The following is an 18,985-nucleotide window of genomic DNA, read 5'->3' as shown; positions in this document are numbered from 1 at the left end:
ACTGCACCCTTCATCGGGGATCGAACCACGGATGTCAGACAAACGTACTTCGATTGTGACATTGTGAGAAAAAAAATCCTCTTCCAGTTCCACCTCCAGCCCATACCCTCCCTAAACATTTTTTTTTAATCCCTTCTTTAGTCGATATAAATTGGAAGGCTAACTAGATCACATCCGGAGTTTTGCAGTAGCTCGCGCGTTTGTTCGTGCGTGCGGGATGACCAGTGTGTGAGAAGAAGAGAGATCCCAGACTGGCCTGTATGTCAATCAAGTGGCAAATGGCATAGGGAGGATATATGATAAACTAACATTTAAAAATTGGGCATTGGGCACCCCTGACCTAGATGAATTGATTATCTAGTACCTAACCAAACAATAAAATGTTACTGGTTACAGGATTACCTATTAACAAGCTTTAGTTATTCAGCAATGTAATGGAAATAGTAGTTTAGAATACTCAAATAAGAATAAAAATATGAAAAAAGGCTTTTATTTGTTTATTTGTTTTCAATTTACAATAGATTGACTTAAAGAATGCAGACCCAGAGAAAGTGGCAAAACAGATAGAAAAAATTTTTGATATTCCTAAAGAAGAATGTATAAAGGTAAGCATTTATATATTTTGTGAAGAGTGTGGTTTTAGTTTATGAATGTTTGTCTTATTCTTCAAAATGCACAGATTAAATCTATACTAATAAAAGGCAAAGCCCTCACTGACTCACTCACTCACTCACTCACTGACTCATCACTAATTCTCCAACTTCCCGTGTAAGTAGAAGGCTGAAAATTGGCAGGCTCATTCCTTACAGCTTACTTACAAAAGTTGGGCAGGTTTCAATTTGAAATTCTACGCGTAATGGTCATAACTGGAACCTATTTTTTTGTCCATATACTATAGTAGACTTCTGCTCGATGGCCGTGGGAGGCGGAGTTACGCCTCCCACGTAATTTAGTGCCTGTCCATATAAGGCCGTCCGTCAGCGGCAATCCAATAGAAACACTGCCACTAAATATTCATGGGTGAAGGACTGTGCTTATGCAGATGATGAGATGGTCAGGGTGGTGTTTGGCACAAACTCAGCGAAACTGCGAGAGAAACTTTTAAGTGCCGGGTCTTAGCTAACATTAAATACAGCCATGGACATCGCACGAGATGGCACCAGCACAGCAGAGAACCTTCGATGCATGTACACCGAGCGGCTCACGTGAACTGACGCAGTGCACAGACAAAAAGCAACAGCTCCAAAGAGTGTTGAACAAAAACCGAATTACACAATTGAGAAGGCAGCAAAAAAATATGAAGCGTCTGACACACAAGCATATTCATAAGTGCAGCTACTGCGGAAACAAAGCAAACGGTGGAAAAAGTCAATGTCCCGCTAAAGGAAGACAGTGTAAAAAAAAACCCGTGCATGCAGTGTGTCACGTCTCAGATAAAGAGGAAGACGAGCTGTTTATTGATGCAGTAAGAAAGGAATCGATGAATGAAACCTGTTATCTTTACAACGATTGACAAACACGGAATGTAACTTGAACACAACACATCCTACAAATACGAACCTGATTTAAAGAAATAATGATAATCAAATCCTTGATGACAGCAACACTCATAACACTCACAAAACAATTACTGTATATTGACAATCATGTTACGTTATTTTTAAAATGTTCCCTTTTCTTTTTCATAACTTCTTTAACAAACTACTTCTCCGCTGCGAAGCGCGGGTGTGTATATACCCTGATCTACATTCTCTCAAATAGACAAACCACACGCCGTGGCGCAATGGAAGAGGCTTCGCCTCTAGTGCCGACGTCCGAGGTTCGATTCCCGAGAGGGGGTGCACTGAGTATGTACGCCTGATGACTCCAAAATTAGGGCGAAACAAGTGTTGTGTACCCTTTGCATTATTTCACAGTAAAACTATTTCAATATATATATATATATATATACATATATATACACACACATACATATATATCAGTGCTTCCCGATTCATTTTACCCTCGCATCCCCTTGGTTTGAGGCGTATGGAAAAATATGCGGTTAACGCAGAAAGACAGATCACCAATTGAAGCTTTATGAATAATGGATACTTTATTCGCCATCAATGATTGTTTTGTTAAAGCCATACTCAGTGTAATCATTAGATGAACGGTAAAAAAGTAAGAGCGAGGGGAGGGTGACTTATTGAGGCATGCAGGCGAAACCACAATAGCACGCGAGCTCGATGTAGTGCGCGTCAACTCGATCTGAATTGCACGATCACATTCGAAAAATATATCTTTTCAAATTCTATTTAGTCGACACAAATATCTTTGGTTGGAATGTAAGGCGAATTTACTCTTTACATTTCTATGGTGAAGAAAAATGTATGCAATGATGCCTACATTTAACTTACATTCCTACCAAAGACATTTCTGTCGACTAAATAAAAATTCCTTCTATTTAAAATTTAAATAGAACTTGAACAGATACGATAGTTCATAATATCCACGCAGACTTGCACTTTGCACCCCAAAGAGTGTATATATATATATATATATATATATATATATATATATATATATATGTATGTGTGTGTGTGTGTATATGTATATATGTAGATATGTATATATATATTTATATATGTGTGTGTATATATATATATATATATATATATATATATATATATGACAGCAACACTCATCACTCACAACAGTGACAAAACAATTACATTGACAATCATGTTACGTTATTTTCAAAATGTTTCCTTTTCTTTTTCATTACTTCTTTAACACACTACTTCTCCGCTGCGAAGCGTGGGTATTTTGCTAGTTATATCATATTTTGACATTTGCTGTAGTGAACTACTGTATTATCCGGTCTAAAGTATAGCTGGTGGTATTGTTAACATCCCTTAATCCAGAATACTGTACTTTCAAACAGGCTGAATTAAAAAAAGAGATCTCTCTATCTATACTAATAAAAGGCAAAGCCCTCACTGACTCACTCACTCATCACTAATTCTCCAACTTCCCGTGTAGGTAGAAGGCTGAAATTTGGTAGCCTTATTCCTTACAGCTTACTTACAAAAGTTAAGCAGGTTTCATTTCAAAATTCTACATGTAACGGTCATAACGGTAGACAACCTCGACAACGTCCGCCATATTGAACTTTCTTATTTATGGCCCTATCTTCACAAAATTTGGTAGGCAGCTTCCCTGCGCTAACCGAAAACGATATACGTACTTATTCCGGTGGTATGACGCCACTGTCGGCCGCCATATTGAACTTTCCAACGTTACTAATTCTCCAACTTCCCGTGTAGGTAGAAGGCTGAAATTTGGCAGGCTCATTCCTTACACCTTACTTACAAAAGTTAAGCAGGTTTCATTTTGAAATTCTACACGTAATGGTCATAACGATCAACAACGTCCGCCATTTTGAACTTTCTTATTTATGGTCCCATATTCACGAAATTTGGTAGACGGCTTCCCTGTGCTAACCGAAACCAATGTACGTACTTATTTCAGTGGTATGACACCACTGTCAGTCGCCATTTTGAACTTTCCAACGGTCTTTGTTACTTATAGGCCGATTTTCAAAAAATTTGGCACGCGGGTTCCCAACGCTAACTGAATCCTACTTACGTACATATATACATCCTGTAGCTCGGTCACTGTGTGAGGCGGCGTTTGGTCCCCCATCCCAACGCCTCCCACTTTGTTGGCTGCCTGCCTATAAAAGGTCGTCCTTCACTCCAGTCTCTACATTCCCTTCCTTGGTTCGCCACCGGATTCACGTCTTCCTGCCGATAACTGCAGCCTTTCTATTTAATCCGCGGCTTCTCTGCTGTTTTATTGTTCGTTTATTACGATTATAGTTATTGTGTATGTATTTTAGACTTACTTTACATTGTTTAGGTGCCCATTTCCTTTATCGTTCCAACCATACCCCCATTAACATATCTATCGAGTCGATCACCATCGATCAGAGAACTGCCACTTACAGAGTGGTTTCCATGCCTGGAGATTGCACCAGCCTTTTCCATTGTCTTTGTTACATAATGCACGGCCATATCAGGCTCACTCTTGATATCCGGAGGAACATTGTGTCTTATGTATTGAATGACTGGGACAGGTTCAAGGTGTGGACTGATGACGGTACAAGAGATAATTATACTACACAGGAGCACTATAACAGTGAAATGCTTAAGCCCTTCACCTATGGTTCTGCATGTGAGTTGATGGCTGCCGCTGAATTGTTCGGTTGTTGCTTTCAGGTGTACCGAAATGGCCAAATATTTTACACCTTTCGACAACAGCCAATGCCTCTTAAACATCTTAGATTCACAGGTGACGATTTCAGTAGTGGACACTTTGATGTTTATGAATGTTCAAACTCTCAAAAGCTGGATGTAAAGTTATCAATGAAACCGGTTGTATACTTACAATGCTTGACAGATACCGAATGTCACTTCAACACAAGTCCTGCAAATACTGTCGTAATTGAAACAAACCATGAAACTCAAGCCGATTATGACAGCAGCAATCCAAGCTGTGAGATTTGAGGCAAGATTACTTTTCACATGGCCAACTGTAAATTGCATGCTCAAGATTGTAAGCTCTGCGCACAGCTTGGTCATATTACAACCGGTGGGCCGAACTGACGATGTGGTATACAAAGAGATCCTTAACAAATAATTATTGGTATATTTTCCCTCAGTTTAAAAAGGTTTCATTTTCTTCTTAATAAAAATTTTAAGGTAGTACTTCGCCGCTGTGAAGTGCGGGTATTTTGCTAGTTATAAAATAAAACTTGGGACAAGACTTTTTTCCTGCGGTGAGATGTGATCTTTTGAAGAGAGACAGAGAGACACTTTCACGTCCCGCGAGACAGGCAAGACACATCATACTTACAACCTTTGGAAGCAAGTCCCGTGATGCACATGCAGAGCAGGTTAGAGATAATGGAAGTAGGAAAATTCAAAAGTATAAAAAAAATTACAGTAAAGATCACATTAGTGCAAACAAATGAAAAATATTACTCGGTGAAATAATGGAACGGCGAAAAAAGATTGAATAGTGCTTGAGGTTGTCTGGTGGAGAAAAGAGACAAGGCAGTGACTTTAAAACGTTTAAAGTGCCACATGAAATGCAGATCACACGGCACGGGAGCTGCAGCAATCCAGCAGCTGATCAAGCAAAGAGGAGGTAAAAAACACAAATGTTATTTGTTTTCCATTGTATCACCATTTAAGAGTGGATTCGGAGGCATGAAAGCATCTACTTGGGGTGCATTCAGCACCCTTCTTCACAACAGCATGTAGCCCTGGTGGGGACGGTGGGGGGGTTGTGGGGGACAAGTGGTAGTCGAGTGAAGTGCGGATCACATGGCACAGCAGCTGATTAAGCAAAGAGGGGGTAAAAAAAAAAAAGAACTTGTTTCCTATTGTATCACCATTTAGAGGGGTTTCGGAGGAGCGGCCGCTTCTCCTTGGGGTGCGTTCAGCCCCCCTCTTCACAACGGCATGATGTGAGCAGGGGGCAAAGCCCCCTAGTTTATTAAAAAAACTCTATATGGGCAACATAAACAGAACAATACAGAAACAATATAATAAGTGTCTAATGCCTGTCTGGGACTTCTATACCATGTTAGATGTGCCATACTATCCATGGAGTGTCTTGCTTATTTACTAATAAATTGTACTTCAGAAACTAAATTTGCCTTGTTAATCTTCCATCACCCAACATTTTCTCTCATTCAAACTCTTAACCCCCTACCATGCTGCCAGACTAGTGTTTGCCTAGGTTGCATATCATGCATACTATATTTGTTAGAGCCCTATGTGTCATGCCCTTAATAGTACATGTCTATAGGAAAGGTAGCCAGCTGCCTGGTGGATATTCACAAGTGGGACTGTGTTCATTCCTGTGACTAGGAGGTGTTTTATGTTCTGTTTTTGCCTATTCCTTCCTCCTGTACTCTGTTTTCAAAGAGAGAATTATGTACCCCTGCTAGATGTTGTGATGCCTTCCTGTTAGTGTCCTGAAGAACCATGACATTGTTCCATTATGCTTTGCACTCTGTCTTCCGCTTGCTGATGCTAAAGCTAACATACAAAACATGCCATCCTTTAGAAAATAAAATATGTACTTTTGCTGTAGAATGCTGAAATATGGCCTCATCAATGATTTGAACAGGTGGTGTAACTTAGTTTCATTCAACATGTTAGTGGCAGGGTGACACAGTAGACAGATTTTCTGCTTTATTCATCCATTTTCGACAGTGTGGATCCCATACCTGTGCCCTCATGTATGGAATCTTAAGTAAATCCATGCTAAAACTGAGTTTCTAAAACCATGCCTATGCTATATGCCTCTCCATCTTTCTTTATAAATTTCAAATCAACTTAAAACTATGTGCACATGCACACTTTTTTACTCATTTAGCTCCAGCCCATAATGGAACACAATTTTTGAACATTCGTTATCTAATCACCATATAATTTGCCCATGTTTCTGAGTGATGTCTTTACTACAAACCATGGGAAAAAAGAGGAAACAAAAGTTCAGTGAATGTGAACTTAAGGTATTCCTGACTGACATTGACAGAGTGCAAGTAGTGGCTGGGGTAGTCTGGCTACCCCATAGGACGCACTGTGTTACTAAAATAAGTGTGAAATAAAGGGTATTCTTTCACCAGTTGTTTTAGGCCACAGTTAAAGTATACAATATATGTTAATAATTACCTAATTAGACACACGGTGACACAGTGGAAGTGCTGCTCCCTTGCAGTAAGGAGTTGAAGAGTTTGCATATACAGTAGTGTAGGTGTGCATGGGCATACCCTGGTTTCCTTCCACTGTCAGGGACATGCAGGTTACGTGAACTAATGATAGTAAAGCATCCCTTGTGTGTGTGTGTGTGTGTGGGTGTGTGTGTGTGTGTGTGTGTGTGTGTTCATGAGTGACACCGGCCAATTTTAGTTACCTGTATTTCAGCATGTAATTGATTCAGCTAGGTATTTCTTGAATGACAACATGTATTGCTTCAAAAACGGATGGTCTATTTAGGATTGAGGTTTATTCTTTTTATATTTAAATTTAAATAAATATTTTTAGTACTTTTTTTTGTGATCAAATTTTTATTTACAAAGTATACATCATATACATCATAACAATTGTAACAGCTCACAGAGAGGTACCTTTTGAGATAGTAATAATTTTTAATTGATATCTTTATACATGCATTGGGAAATATAAATAAAACAAATCGCCACTTTAAGAATAAAATCATGCCTGTCCTGTTTGAAGAGCAGCCAAAGTTTTTTTTTTAATTCATCTTCAGCAAATAACTACACCGTAAGGTCTTTACTATGTTCCAATAGTAAACTGATCCAAGACTTATTAATTCAACAGGTATTAAGCTATTTCTGATTAAGAGAATAATGTTAACTGGGTCAGAAATGTGCCTCCATAAAGTCTACACTGATACCAAAGACCTAGTTTCTTGTACTCCTTCATAGAGGTTATTATACTTTAAGCCAACTACTCACAAATTACAGCATCTGTCACTGTTTATTACAGTATAGTTAATTATTTTACCTTTTTATCTTTTTTTTTAAAGGAATCACTTTCTTGAAGTTATTTCTTTCTATTATAAAAAAAAATCTTGGAAGGAGGCAAGACGTGATTTTCTCAGAAAGACACTTTCATGTCCTGTGAGACCGAGACATTGTGCCAAAAGATTTAACCATGCCCAGGGCAGGAAATAAAAGTCAAAGAGTAGATCACAAAGTAGAAGTCAGAAACTTGTAGATCATCTAATTTGTGTTGCCATCAGGGAAAAAGTAGTGTTTCTTCCCAATGAAGAGGCATATCTGCGAGAATTAAAAGATTTGTTGTTTGATGAAAGTGAAATCCCGCAAGAGAAAATTTCAAGCCCCACGAGACAAGAGCTTATGCCAAGATATTTGGAAAAGTCCTGCCCACATAACCACGCACACGGTTCAATCATTTCTCATTTGTGTGAATGCTATTTTCAGACACATTTCTTGTAGAGAGAAAGAAACGATATTCACTCATGGGTAGTTATACGTTGCGTTGTCACAATGTAATTCCAAACGCGGAATTAAAATTGAATGTGATGTTGATAAAAAGGTAAAAGCAAAAAGAGATTGAATATATGGACGTAGGTTATATGAGAGAAGTATGTAGGTATTGTAGATAATCAAATTTGTGTTGCCATCAGGGAAAACTAGTGTTTCTTCTCAATGAAGAGGCCTGTCTGCGAGAATTCAAACTTTTGTTGTTTGGTGAAAGTGAAATCCACATACGTGATCGGCAGAAATGCAAAGTGTGATCGGCAGAAATGCAAAGTGTGTTGGCGAGTGAAGCCCCCTAGTATATTTAATAACAAAATCACTTACTCAGGGATGCCATTGACAATGAAAGGGCAGTGAATTTAAGACAGAAGCCAGGAACCACATTCAGTAAGTAGTGTTGATCAGTGAAGTTCACCAAAGCGTTATTCGCAGCGGATTTACTGATAATTTGGCTGATTTAGGAGAATTTTTTTTTTTAATACCAGCGCCTATAATGCTTTGCCAGGTCAGTGTGACATCCTCTGGAGTTGTAAAAGCCAATATTGATGGGACTGCCCCCTGGCTATATAATGCTGATCATTTGTATTGCAGACTTTGTGGGACAAGTATTCTGTTCTTGCAGCCAAATGTCAACATAACAGAAGGTGCGTGCCCTATGCATGCATAATAATTAGCTACATGAAAACAAACATTGAAGGAGCCTGACAACCCCCCAAACACAGGAGACTGTATGCAGTAATAATAATGAAAGATTTCTTGCTATTTGGAAGATGTTTCAATTTCTAACCTTTGACTAAAATTTTTGCATTTTTTTTAACATTTTATTGAATTTATTAAAATCAAATGACATTCCATACAAGCAAATCAAATTTTACAAGACTAGATTTGAATTAAATCAACCCCCACCCATATGATTTTGGCATGTCTGCTTTGTTTAGACAAAATATATGATTGTGTGTCTCTGTCTGGGTTCTTTCTTCTTTGATCTCATGGAGGCACATTGGTGGAGTGGTTGGTACTGCTGCTGCACAGCTCATATCACCTTTTTGGCCACATTAATCAGTCCTGTATAGTTGGCAGATGTTTCCCTAGCCCTCAGGGACACATGAAAGATGATTACACCATTGTAATCCAGACATATCTAGTTCAGTTAATCCTTACCCATTGACTTTAATGCATATAGCCAAGTTCAGTGAATATCGCAAACATTTCTGTGATTTCGGTGGACTCATGGTGAATTGAACTAGTAAGAAATAAAAGCTGAAATTTAGAAGTATTAATCAAGCTTGGATTACTTTGACATTCTTGATTAATCAGTAATAAAGTACTTTTTATAAGTGCTGTCGGCCAGTGAAGTGCTGAAAGAGATATTGCTTACTCACAAAGGCACCTGACATTGCTGTAAGAGTTTGGAGGTCCTGCATGATATTACTTAATTTATTTTTACTAATACTTATTCTTAGATATCTGCTAAACTGGGGACAAATGTTGATCAGGTACTTCAGAAAATTGTGGACAAAATACCACCGTAAGTCTCACTTTATTTTGTTTTTAAATTAAATTGTGACATTCATTAGTGAGAGCCACAATGTAATGTTTTATATAATTTGTAAATTGAATAAATCTTACTTTAATCATACCTATAATATGTTATCTACTAGAAAATGTGTGGGGTATATTTCAATAAATATTTAACAGATTTGAATTTTGTAAATTTCTGGTTTTAGGCCTACTGCAAGTTCAGATGAGCCTCTAAAAGCATTGGTGTTTGACTCTACATTTGACCACTACAGAGGAGTCATAGCAAATGTAGCCCTCTTTGGTGGTTTTATGTGTAAAGGGGACAGAATTGTGTCTGCCCACTTGGGAAAAACCTATGAAGTTAATGAAGTTGGGATTTTCACACCTGCAGAGAAACCTTCAGATAAACTGTAAGAGGATATTATTATAAGTTATAGTACTAGAATTTCATTATACTAAATACACATGAAATATTATCTTACATGAATTTTGTCTTACTTGTTCTGTTATTATTTTGTTTTTAAGCATATTCAAACACTGCTTTAAAGTGCAGCTAATTGTATGTCTCACAGTGTATACAGTATTTATTTTTCTCCCAGTGGTAGATAATTTAGTGCATACTAGTATTGTAGATTATCACAATGTTGTTGCATAAGATGCTTGTGTTTTGGTTAAAATTTATTTTGCAATTAATATCCAAGATATTTTCATCAATTTTAAGTGATTTTTTTAGTCACTTTTGTGTCTTCACTTAGACAGTTTATGTCATTATCTGTTCTGTTTTAGATATGCTGGTCAAGTTGGTTATGTGGTTGCTGGAATGAAGGAGGTCAAAGAAGCTCAGATTGGAGATACTTTGTATTGGCTTAAGCATCCAGTTCAGCCATTGCCTGGATTCAAACCTGCTAAGCCAATGGTTTTTGCAGGTAACTCTAAAATTGAAACATATTTTAATATTTACCATATAGGCTACCATATCAGCTTCATTATTGTCACCTGAATGCAACTTTTGTGTGAATGCGTATCGGTTGCTGTCTTCAAAGCAAAAACAGGGACATGACAGTGCTTAGTACAGAGGGAGCCTAATGATTTCTCGAACACAATGATTGTGGTTATTAAAGTCATAGTAAAATCTGCATAATTATTTTTGTGTGCTAGGTAGAGCAACCTTCCTTGGATCCTCTATTTTTTACATCTTATGCTTGATTATTCTTTATTTCTTGATAAGAAAACACTTCATTTTTGGGAAGGTACTGGCATTTATTGTATAGATTTTAACTGCAAAACAACTCTACATTTGATTAATCTTTTTTTGCACTATGTGTTGTTTCCTGCATAAGGCCTGAATTTCAGTTTTGACAGAGGATGCATGTAACCAAAAGGAGGAGGATTTCTACTTGGTATTTAGAATGGCATATTCAACATAGACTACCTAATTCATCCTACACAGTATGCACACATAATATTTATTCACTAATATTTTTTGTTTAGTAAATGAAAAATAAGCACTAGTAAAAATCAAAACTAACTAAATCAAAATGCAAGCATTATTACACTATGTTACATACATAAATTAATAAATTCCAAAATTATTCAGGATACTTTCATTGGCAACATCTTGTTTATACAACCACTTTAAAAGCTGATTTTATAACCTCACTTTTCAAGTTCTGTTAAAAAAGTAATATTAAGTTTTTGACAGTAGCTGTTATGTGAAATTCATTACATTTCCTTTTTACCTACAGTTTACCATATAATAGCCTTACTGTTGTTCAAATGATCTCTTAAATTGCAGTATTTTTCATTTGAAAGTATGGATTCTGTGTCAGAAGTTGGGATTTGTGTAAGCATATTTTAGGGCAACATGTAACTTTCCCACAAATAAAGATAAACTCCAAAGCATTTGCTTCCTTAATTATGCTTTTCAAATCTTTAAATTGAGCATAAAATTTTATAACAAGACGGAGCAGACCAAAGGACAGCAGTCCACTTGTAAATTATTGATTAGCATAAGAGAAAAATTTGCAGTGTGCTCACCTCGACTTCTCATATACTGAGATAGAAGGAAAGGTCATCAGAACCACTTCCAGTTGCGCAATATTTCTCGAATATCATATCTCTTTGTTTCTTATAACTAATTGATAATATCGATACACAATCATTTATCCCTATTTATAATCAAACTTTATATTAAAATTATATTTTTGCACTTAAGGAGGTCGAAAATGGTGGTGGAATTTTTTTCATGATTACATATGCATTACTTAGATTACGTGCAAAGTAAAAAGAGTTATAGTCACCTAAAAACATAGAAAAAGTGTATTATATAATATTTGTTGCAATAAATTGCTATAGATAAAACTGCATTTAGCTACATTTAATTATGATAATGATGGCGGAAATAAAAAAAAAATATACAAAATGAAATGTATTACCAGGAACACGATGGGGATTTAGCAGCTCATTGTTCCCATTACATCCTTATATTTACATTGCATGTTCAATGTTTACACGTTATTGTTAAACTGATGATGTATAATTTAAAATAATATGAATAATAGTTATTGAAAGAATATGTGTTATATTGAATACAGTTTTTAATATTGTGTACACATTTATATTTCCATGATACAAAAAATTTGAATGGTTGTTTAAATAAAATACAACTTCCGGTTGAATAATTTTTATCAAATTTCATATCTGTTTGCTTTTTATCATTATAAATGTCTATACAAAATTAGAATCATCTATCTGTAATAATAGCCATAGTTTACTTAAAAATTTGCAAAAGTATTAAAGTACCACTTCTGGTTGCTGAAAGTGGCCCAAAAGTTGATAAGATTCCTTATTTTTGATATAAAGCAGGTGTACAAAATTTCTTTGAACTAGGTCAAATTGTTTTCGAGTTACCGTGTTTTTACACAGACAGACATAATTTCAAAAATTGTATTTTTGGACTCAGGAAGGTCTAAAATGTCAAGATTCTTCAATATCTCAAGGTTGAATTTTTTTCACTATCCTTATACTTTCTCCATACTATGTATATGAGAAAGTAAAACTATAATCGGTTAATTCCACAATACTGTAATGTGAGTTACTTTATTAAGCTATCGCATATGTTGGTTGTTTTATTTTTGGCAGTAATTTTTACTTTTACAGTTAACTTTTCTAAATGGTTGCTTTTTCTTTGATGTGTATAACCTTGTGTGTTCAATGTACAGTGATCCCTCGCTATATCGCGCTTCAACTTTCGCGGCTTCACTCTATTGTGGATTTTATATGTAAGCATATCTAAATGTATATCACGGATTTTTCGCTGGTTCGCGGATTTCTGCGGACAATGGGTCTTTTAATTTATGGTACATGCTTCCTCAGTTGGTTTGCCCAGTTTATTTCGCACAAGGGAAGCTATTGGCGGATGGCTGAGAAGCTACCCAATCAGAGCACATATTACGTATTAAATAAAACTCCTCGATGATATATGATGTGCTTCCCACGTGGTGCTTTGCATACTTAAAAGCCCAAACAGCACGTATTGATTTTTGTTTTTTTGCTTTTCTCTCTCTGTCTCTCTCTCTATGACATTCTCTACTCCTGACAGAGGGGGTGTGAGGAGAGGGGCTGTTTGCACACTGACCTAGAGTATACGGACGCTCCTCTGAAAAATGCTGAAAGACTACCTGCACATTGCTCCCTTCCTTGCAGCTGCTTTATCGCGGTGCTTCACATACTTAAAAGTATCAACAGCATATATTGATTTTTGATTGTTTGCTTTTCTCTCTCTGTCTCTCTCTCTCTCTGACATTCTCTGTTCCTGATGCACACTCCTTTGAAGAGGAAGATATGTTTGCATTCTTTTAATTGTGAGATGGAACTGTCATCTCTGTCCTGTCATGGAGCACAGTTTAAACTTTAGAAACAGAGACAAATGTTTGCTTGCAGTGTTTTAAAGTCACTGTCTCTACAACCTCCTGTGTTTCTGTGCAAATCTGTGACAAAAGCGTGACAATATAAAAATAACAAAATAAACGTTTGGTTTTTGCTTTGTGGATTTTCACCTTTCGCGAGGGGTTCTGGAACGGAACCCCCATGATCGAGGAGGGATCACTGTACATGTCTTCTGGGTGAGATGTGGTTTTGTTTGCTTGTTGTATTAATTTAAAGTCATTTAATTATATAAATATTTAGTGGCCTGATAGAGGCACCCTTGAAAAGACCCCAAAACCAAATAAAACTTTGCTTAATTTCAGAAAGCATTTCATAAGGTGCCACATGAAAGGTTGGGTATCAAACTAAAAGAAATGAAGGATGTTGTTTGTAGATAGGTGCAAAATTGGCTTAGACGCAGGAGGCAGTACTGTATAGTTGGCAGTTGGAGGAGTACAAAGTCCTAGGAGGTTATACTAAAGCTTTATAATGCATTAGTGGGGCCTCATCTGGAGTACTGTGTACAGTTTTCTTCAACTGCATTAAACCTGTGTTTAACCTTTTGTGAACAATTTGACAAAAGATTTAAAATCTACATTGACATGACACATTTACAGAATATTGAGGCACGGCTACCTGAACTACAACCCCAATTCCAAAAAAAAGTTTGGACACTGTGTAAAATGTAAATTAAAACAATACAATGATTTTATTAACAGTAGAACATAGGACATGTTGATTATTTGCTCATTTTACATTTATTGGCAGCAACACGTCTCAAAAAAATTGGGACGGGACAACAAAAGGCTGGAAAAGTAAGCGGTTCTAAAAAGAAACAGCTTGAGGAACATTTTGCAATTAATTAGTTTAACTGGCAACAGGTCATTAACATGGTTGAGCATTAAAAGTGCATTTTAGAGAGACAGAGTCAGAAGTAAAGATGGGCAAAGGTTAACCAATCTGCAAAAAAACTATGTCTACAAATTGTGGAACAATTTCAGAATAATGTTTCTTAATGTAAAATTATATAGATTTTGAATATCTCATTATCTACAGGGACAACTCAGAAATCATTGTTTGTGAATACAGTTAACTGTGGCATCCACAAATGCAGGTTAAAACTCTATCATACAAAGAAAAAAACATATGTGAACATGTTCATAAAATGCTGTGTCTTCTCTGGGCCAGAACACATTTAAAATGGACTGAGGCAAATTGGAAAACTGTTCTGTGACTGGACAAATAGAAATTTGAACTTCTTTTTGGGAAGCATGGATGTGGTGTCCTCCGGCCATCTGGCTTGTTATCACTTCTCAGTTCAGAAGCCTGCATCTGTGATAGTATGGGGGTGCATTAGTGCCTATGGAATTGGCAGCTTGAAGATCTGGTAAGGCACCAGCAATGCTGAAAGGTATATACAGGTTTTAGAGCAACATATGCTCCCATCCAGATGACATCTTTTTCAGGGAAGGCCTTGCATATTTCAGCAAGATAATGTTAGAACCCCATACTGCATCTACAGTATTACAATAGCATGGCTTTGCAGTAGAAGAGTCCAGGTGCTGAACTGGTCTGCCTGCAGTCCAGAAATTTCACCAATTGAAAACATTTGGTGGGTCATGAAATGAAAAATATGACAGATGACCCAGGATGTTTGACCAGCTAGAATTATATATCAGACAAGAATGGTCCAACATTCCTCTCCCAGAAGTCCAACAAGTGGTCTCCTCAATTCTTAGACATTTACAGAATGTTATTAAAAGAAGAGGGGATGCTACATAGTGGTAAACATGGCTTTCTCCCAACTTTTTTGAGACGTCTTGCTGCCATCAAATTCAAAATTATCTTATTGTTTTCTTAAACTGGTGTGAACGATAGGGGACGCTCTCGCGCCCTTGAACCCCTGTCCACGACTCCAGACACCAGGTAAAAGTCCTCAAGTTGACTTTATTTTGTCGCCACAGTGCACAAAGCACACTCTCCACCACAATACTCATATAAATCACCAATACAATCAATAAACAATCCTCCAGCTCCCAGACGCGTTGCCACCCTTCCACCCAGCTCAGCTCATTGTCTGGGAGTTCCCATAGTCCTTTTATACTCCCTGACCCGGAGGTGTTTCTGCCCAACAGTCCACAAGTCCTTATTCCTTCCGGGTCAGGGTAAATAGTCCTTTTCTTCAACCCGGAAGTCCATCGCTCTTCCTATGATGAACCTCCGGGTAACAGGGCACGAAGAAGCCCTCGGTCCTCCCTGCAGCTGCCTCCTGTGGCCCCCACAGCATCCAGTAGGGCTTTGCATAAAAACTCCATTGTCCATGATGCCCTGCTGGTTTTCTGGGGACCTCCATGCTGCAAGGAGTGCTCCACCTGGCGGCTTGGGGGTATTGGCCGGGATAAATGGCCGGCCATCCTTCACACTGGTAAATTTACTCAGTTTAAACATTGGGTATATTTTTTGTGTTCTATTGTGAATAAAATATGGGTTTATGAGATTTGTAAATCATTAAATTCCATTTTTATTTACATTTTATACAGCATTTTTGGAATTGGAGTTGTATATAGAATTGAATCTAATGTAAAGAGTGTTGTGGACTAAAGTAACCACTTAAATAATCCTTTTGTCAGTTTTCATCCTGATAACCTTTACAAGAAGAAGTTGAATACAGTGACACAACAGTTAATTAACTCCTTTTTTATTTAACTATTTTACAGAATGAGCTTCATTGAGCTAAGAGGGAGTTAAAAAAGATTCTGAATGTGATTGAAAACTTACAGGGAAATAAGTCATGAAAAGAGAATACTATTCTGTTTGATCTTTTCTCAGTTTTTCATTAGTATTTATTATCAACCTCACTTATGTTTATTTTTTGATGACTCTGTAAATTGAAGAACACAGTATAACAACAAGGTTATCTCTTTATCTTGGGTTAGGGTTTTATAAGGTTAAGAAAATTACATTATAATAATTATTTTCTTTAGTTGTATTAATTTATACTTATGTATCTAACCTGACATTTTCTTTATCATTTAGGTTTATATCCAGTGGATCAGTCCGAGTACAATAACCTACGTAATGCAATTGAAAAGTTGACTCTTAATGACTCAAGTGTAACTGTGCACAGAGATAGCAGTCAAGCTTTGGGTGCTGGCTGGAGGTAAGAGATGGCTAACAATAGATAACATACTGTATTATAATCTAGTCGAAATTGGATGTAGTTTTTACATATACAAAATTGCCGGTTTTAGTCAAAATTATCATTTTTTTTCTTACAGCTTCTTTGAATTATAGGCCATAGTATTCCTTATTGCGATAGAATATATTTACGTGCCACTGATTGCACATCCTTGGAGAATCAGAATCCATTTCTAGATTTCTGTGTTTTAGAAATATGGGAATGCAGGGCTTTGTTACTTCTTGCTGCCCATACCATGAAGATTCCTGGAATAAATGGAAATATCATTGTTTGTTACAGTTCTGATAGCAAGTCTAAACATTGGGGGAGGAGGGTTGTGTCAAGCACAGACTTTTTTTTTTCTTAAGTTTAATAAATCCAGATGTCCCAGCTTACAATTATACTGAACAGTTACTAATTTACAGATTGGGGTTTCTTGGCCTTCTCCATATGGAGGTTTTTAACCAGCGTCTGGAACAAGAATATAATGCATCAGTTATTGTCACTGCGCCAACTGTTCCATACAAGGCTGTTCTTAAGTCAGCAAAACTCATAAAGGTATATTATCAATTTTGCTTTTAAGCTTTTTGTTGTTTATTATTACTATAAAATACATTTTAAGAAAAGTATTTTTTAAATGACTTTTTTCAGGCAAACTCTAGCTAGGATGTCTTATGTGGTTGTTTTAAAAGCGATTTTCTCTTTGCCTGTCTCCAACAAAGCTATTATTGGAGAACCATCTGGGCAACAGTTGGGGTACTCAAAGTCTCCAGTGTTTTCTGCTGTTGCTTGTAACTCCTTCAGTAGATCTCTTGGTAGCTTCCCTCACTTTTCTTTTTGAGAAAGTGTATATATTTTACTATACAAAAAGACTAAAATACATGGCTTTATCCACCTGACTACAAAAGTATTCTTTTAAAACATTTTGTAAATTGCCAGTTCTTAAAGCCTACAAAACAAAGAAAGAGAAATTAGTATTCATGGTTATATGATACATTAAATGCATAATCTTGATGCATACATGTACGGTATTTGTTTCCCTTTTACAGGATTATGGTGAAAAGGAAATTACCATAGTCAACCCTGCACAGTTCCCTGAATCATCCCAAGTATCTGAATATTTGGAGCCTATAATTCTTGGCACAATAATCACACCTGACAATTATATTGGCAAGATCATGACACTTTGCCTGGTAATTGAATATCTTGTTTCTATTTATTTGTAAAAAAACAAAAAAACAAAAAAGATGTTCCATCTAGTTGATACTGTTTTGATATGTATAGTACTGTGAATTTTTTTTCCAAATATTGAATAAATTATCCTGATACACCAGACATTTGAGTAATATCATGAGGTACCCATTAAGTCAAAATCAAAGTACCCTGAACACATTTGGATTGTAGCAGGGTTTATTTTTTTAAAGATTTGAGGATTTACACCAACTATAAATTCAGAAGTTCATCAAAAAATGTTTGGAATAATTTCACCATATTAGACAGAAGTAGCTAAAAGTTGAATGTCTTTATATACTGTAGCATACAATGGCTTCATTCTTAGAGAAATGCTAAATATAAAGAGATCTTCTTTTGATCAAATAGGTTGCTCAGAATAGTTTTCCTTAATATATGTGGTTTATTGGAAACTGGCTTTTTATATTTTATTTTAATGGTATTTCTGTGTAAACTATTATGTATATTTGTGTTTTGTAGAGCCGCAGATCAGTTCAGCAGAACATGAGTTATATTGATGACCAAAGGGTTTTGATGAAATTTCTTTTTCCACTTAATGAAGTTGTTGTGGACTTTTATGACCAGCTAAAATCTATTTCTTCTGGATATGCTAGGTAAATGAACAAGATTTTGAGAAAATGGCTAAATATTCTTAAAACTGCTAGTCTTTAGGTTAAGAATTTGCATACCCTAAATACTTGAGTTTTACAACTAAAAATAAGAATGTTACTTTAAAATGTGTTTGTTTTTTAGGCAAATTCTAGTTCTGAAATGCATTGTGTTTAGGTGTATAGCCCAATGACTCACTTTATAAATCTGTTGCATTTATAGAGTTATTTTTCTTCATAATGTGGGTAATAAAAAAAAGGTTTTTCCTGTTTATTTTAGTTTTGACTATGAAGATGCAGGGTTCCAGCCAGCTGATCTTATAAAAATGGACATTTTATTGAATGGAAAACCAGTGGAAGAGCTAGTGACTATTGTGCATAGGTATGTATATGTATTTGGCATTGACCTGATGAATAAACGCCTAACCCTCAACT

The 18,985-nt window shown here is 36.3% G+C and overlaps 1 protein-coding gene across 1 annotated transcript in view; it reads left to right on the top strand.

Annotated features, from left to right (window-relative positions):
- Positions 1-18,985, top strand: part of guf1 (GTP binding elongation factor GUF1) — a 41,859-nt gene that overhangs the window by 8,212 nt on the left and 14,662 nt on the right. The window contains exons 6-14 of the mRNA XM_039751379.1: positions 522-605; positions 9,550-9,614; positions 9,814-10,017; positions 10,394-10,533; positions 16,571-16,694; positions 17,138-17,270; positions 17,762-17,905; positions 18,423-18,556; positions 18,831-18,932. Coding sequence (XP_039607313.1) covers positions 522-605; positions 9,550-9,614; positions 9,814-10,017; positions 10,394-10,533; positions 16,571-16,694; positions 17,138-17,270; positions 17,762-17,905; positions 18,423-18,556; positions 18,831-18,932 — 1,130 coding nt within the window. The remainder of the gene's footprint in view (positions 1-521; positions 606-9,549; positions 9,615-9,813; positions 10,018-10,393; positions 10,534-16,570; positions 16,695-17,137; positions 17,271-17,761; positions 17,906-18,422; positions 18,557-18,830; positions 18,933-18,985) is intronic.

The sequence above is a fragment of the Polypterus senegalus genome, chromosome 4, assembly GCF_016835505.1.
Source record: "Polypterus senegalus isolate Bchr_013 chromosome 4, ASM1683550v1, whole genome shotgun sequence".
NCBI lineage: Eukaryota > Metazoa > Chordata > Cladistia > Polypteriformes > Polypteridae > Polypterus > Polypterus senegalus.
The sequence above is the reverse complement of the archived record's forward strand: the minus strand, read 5'-3'. Positions and strand labels throughout refer to the sequence as shown.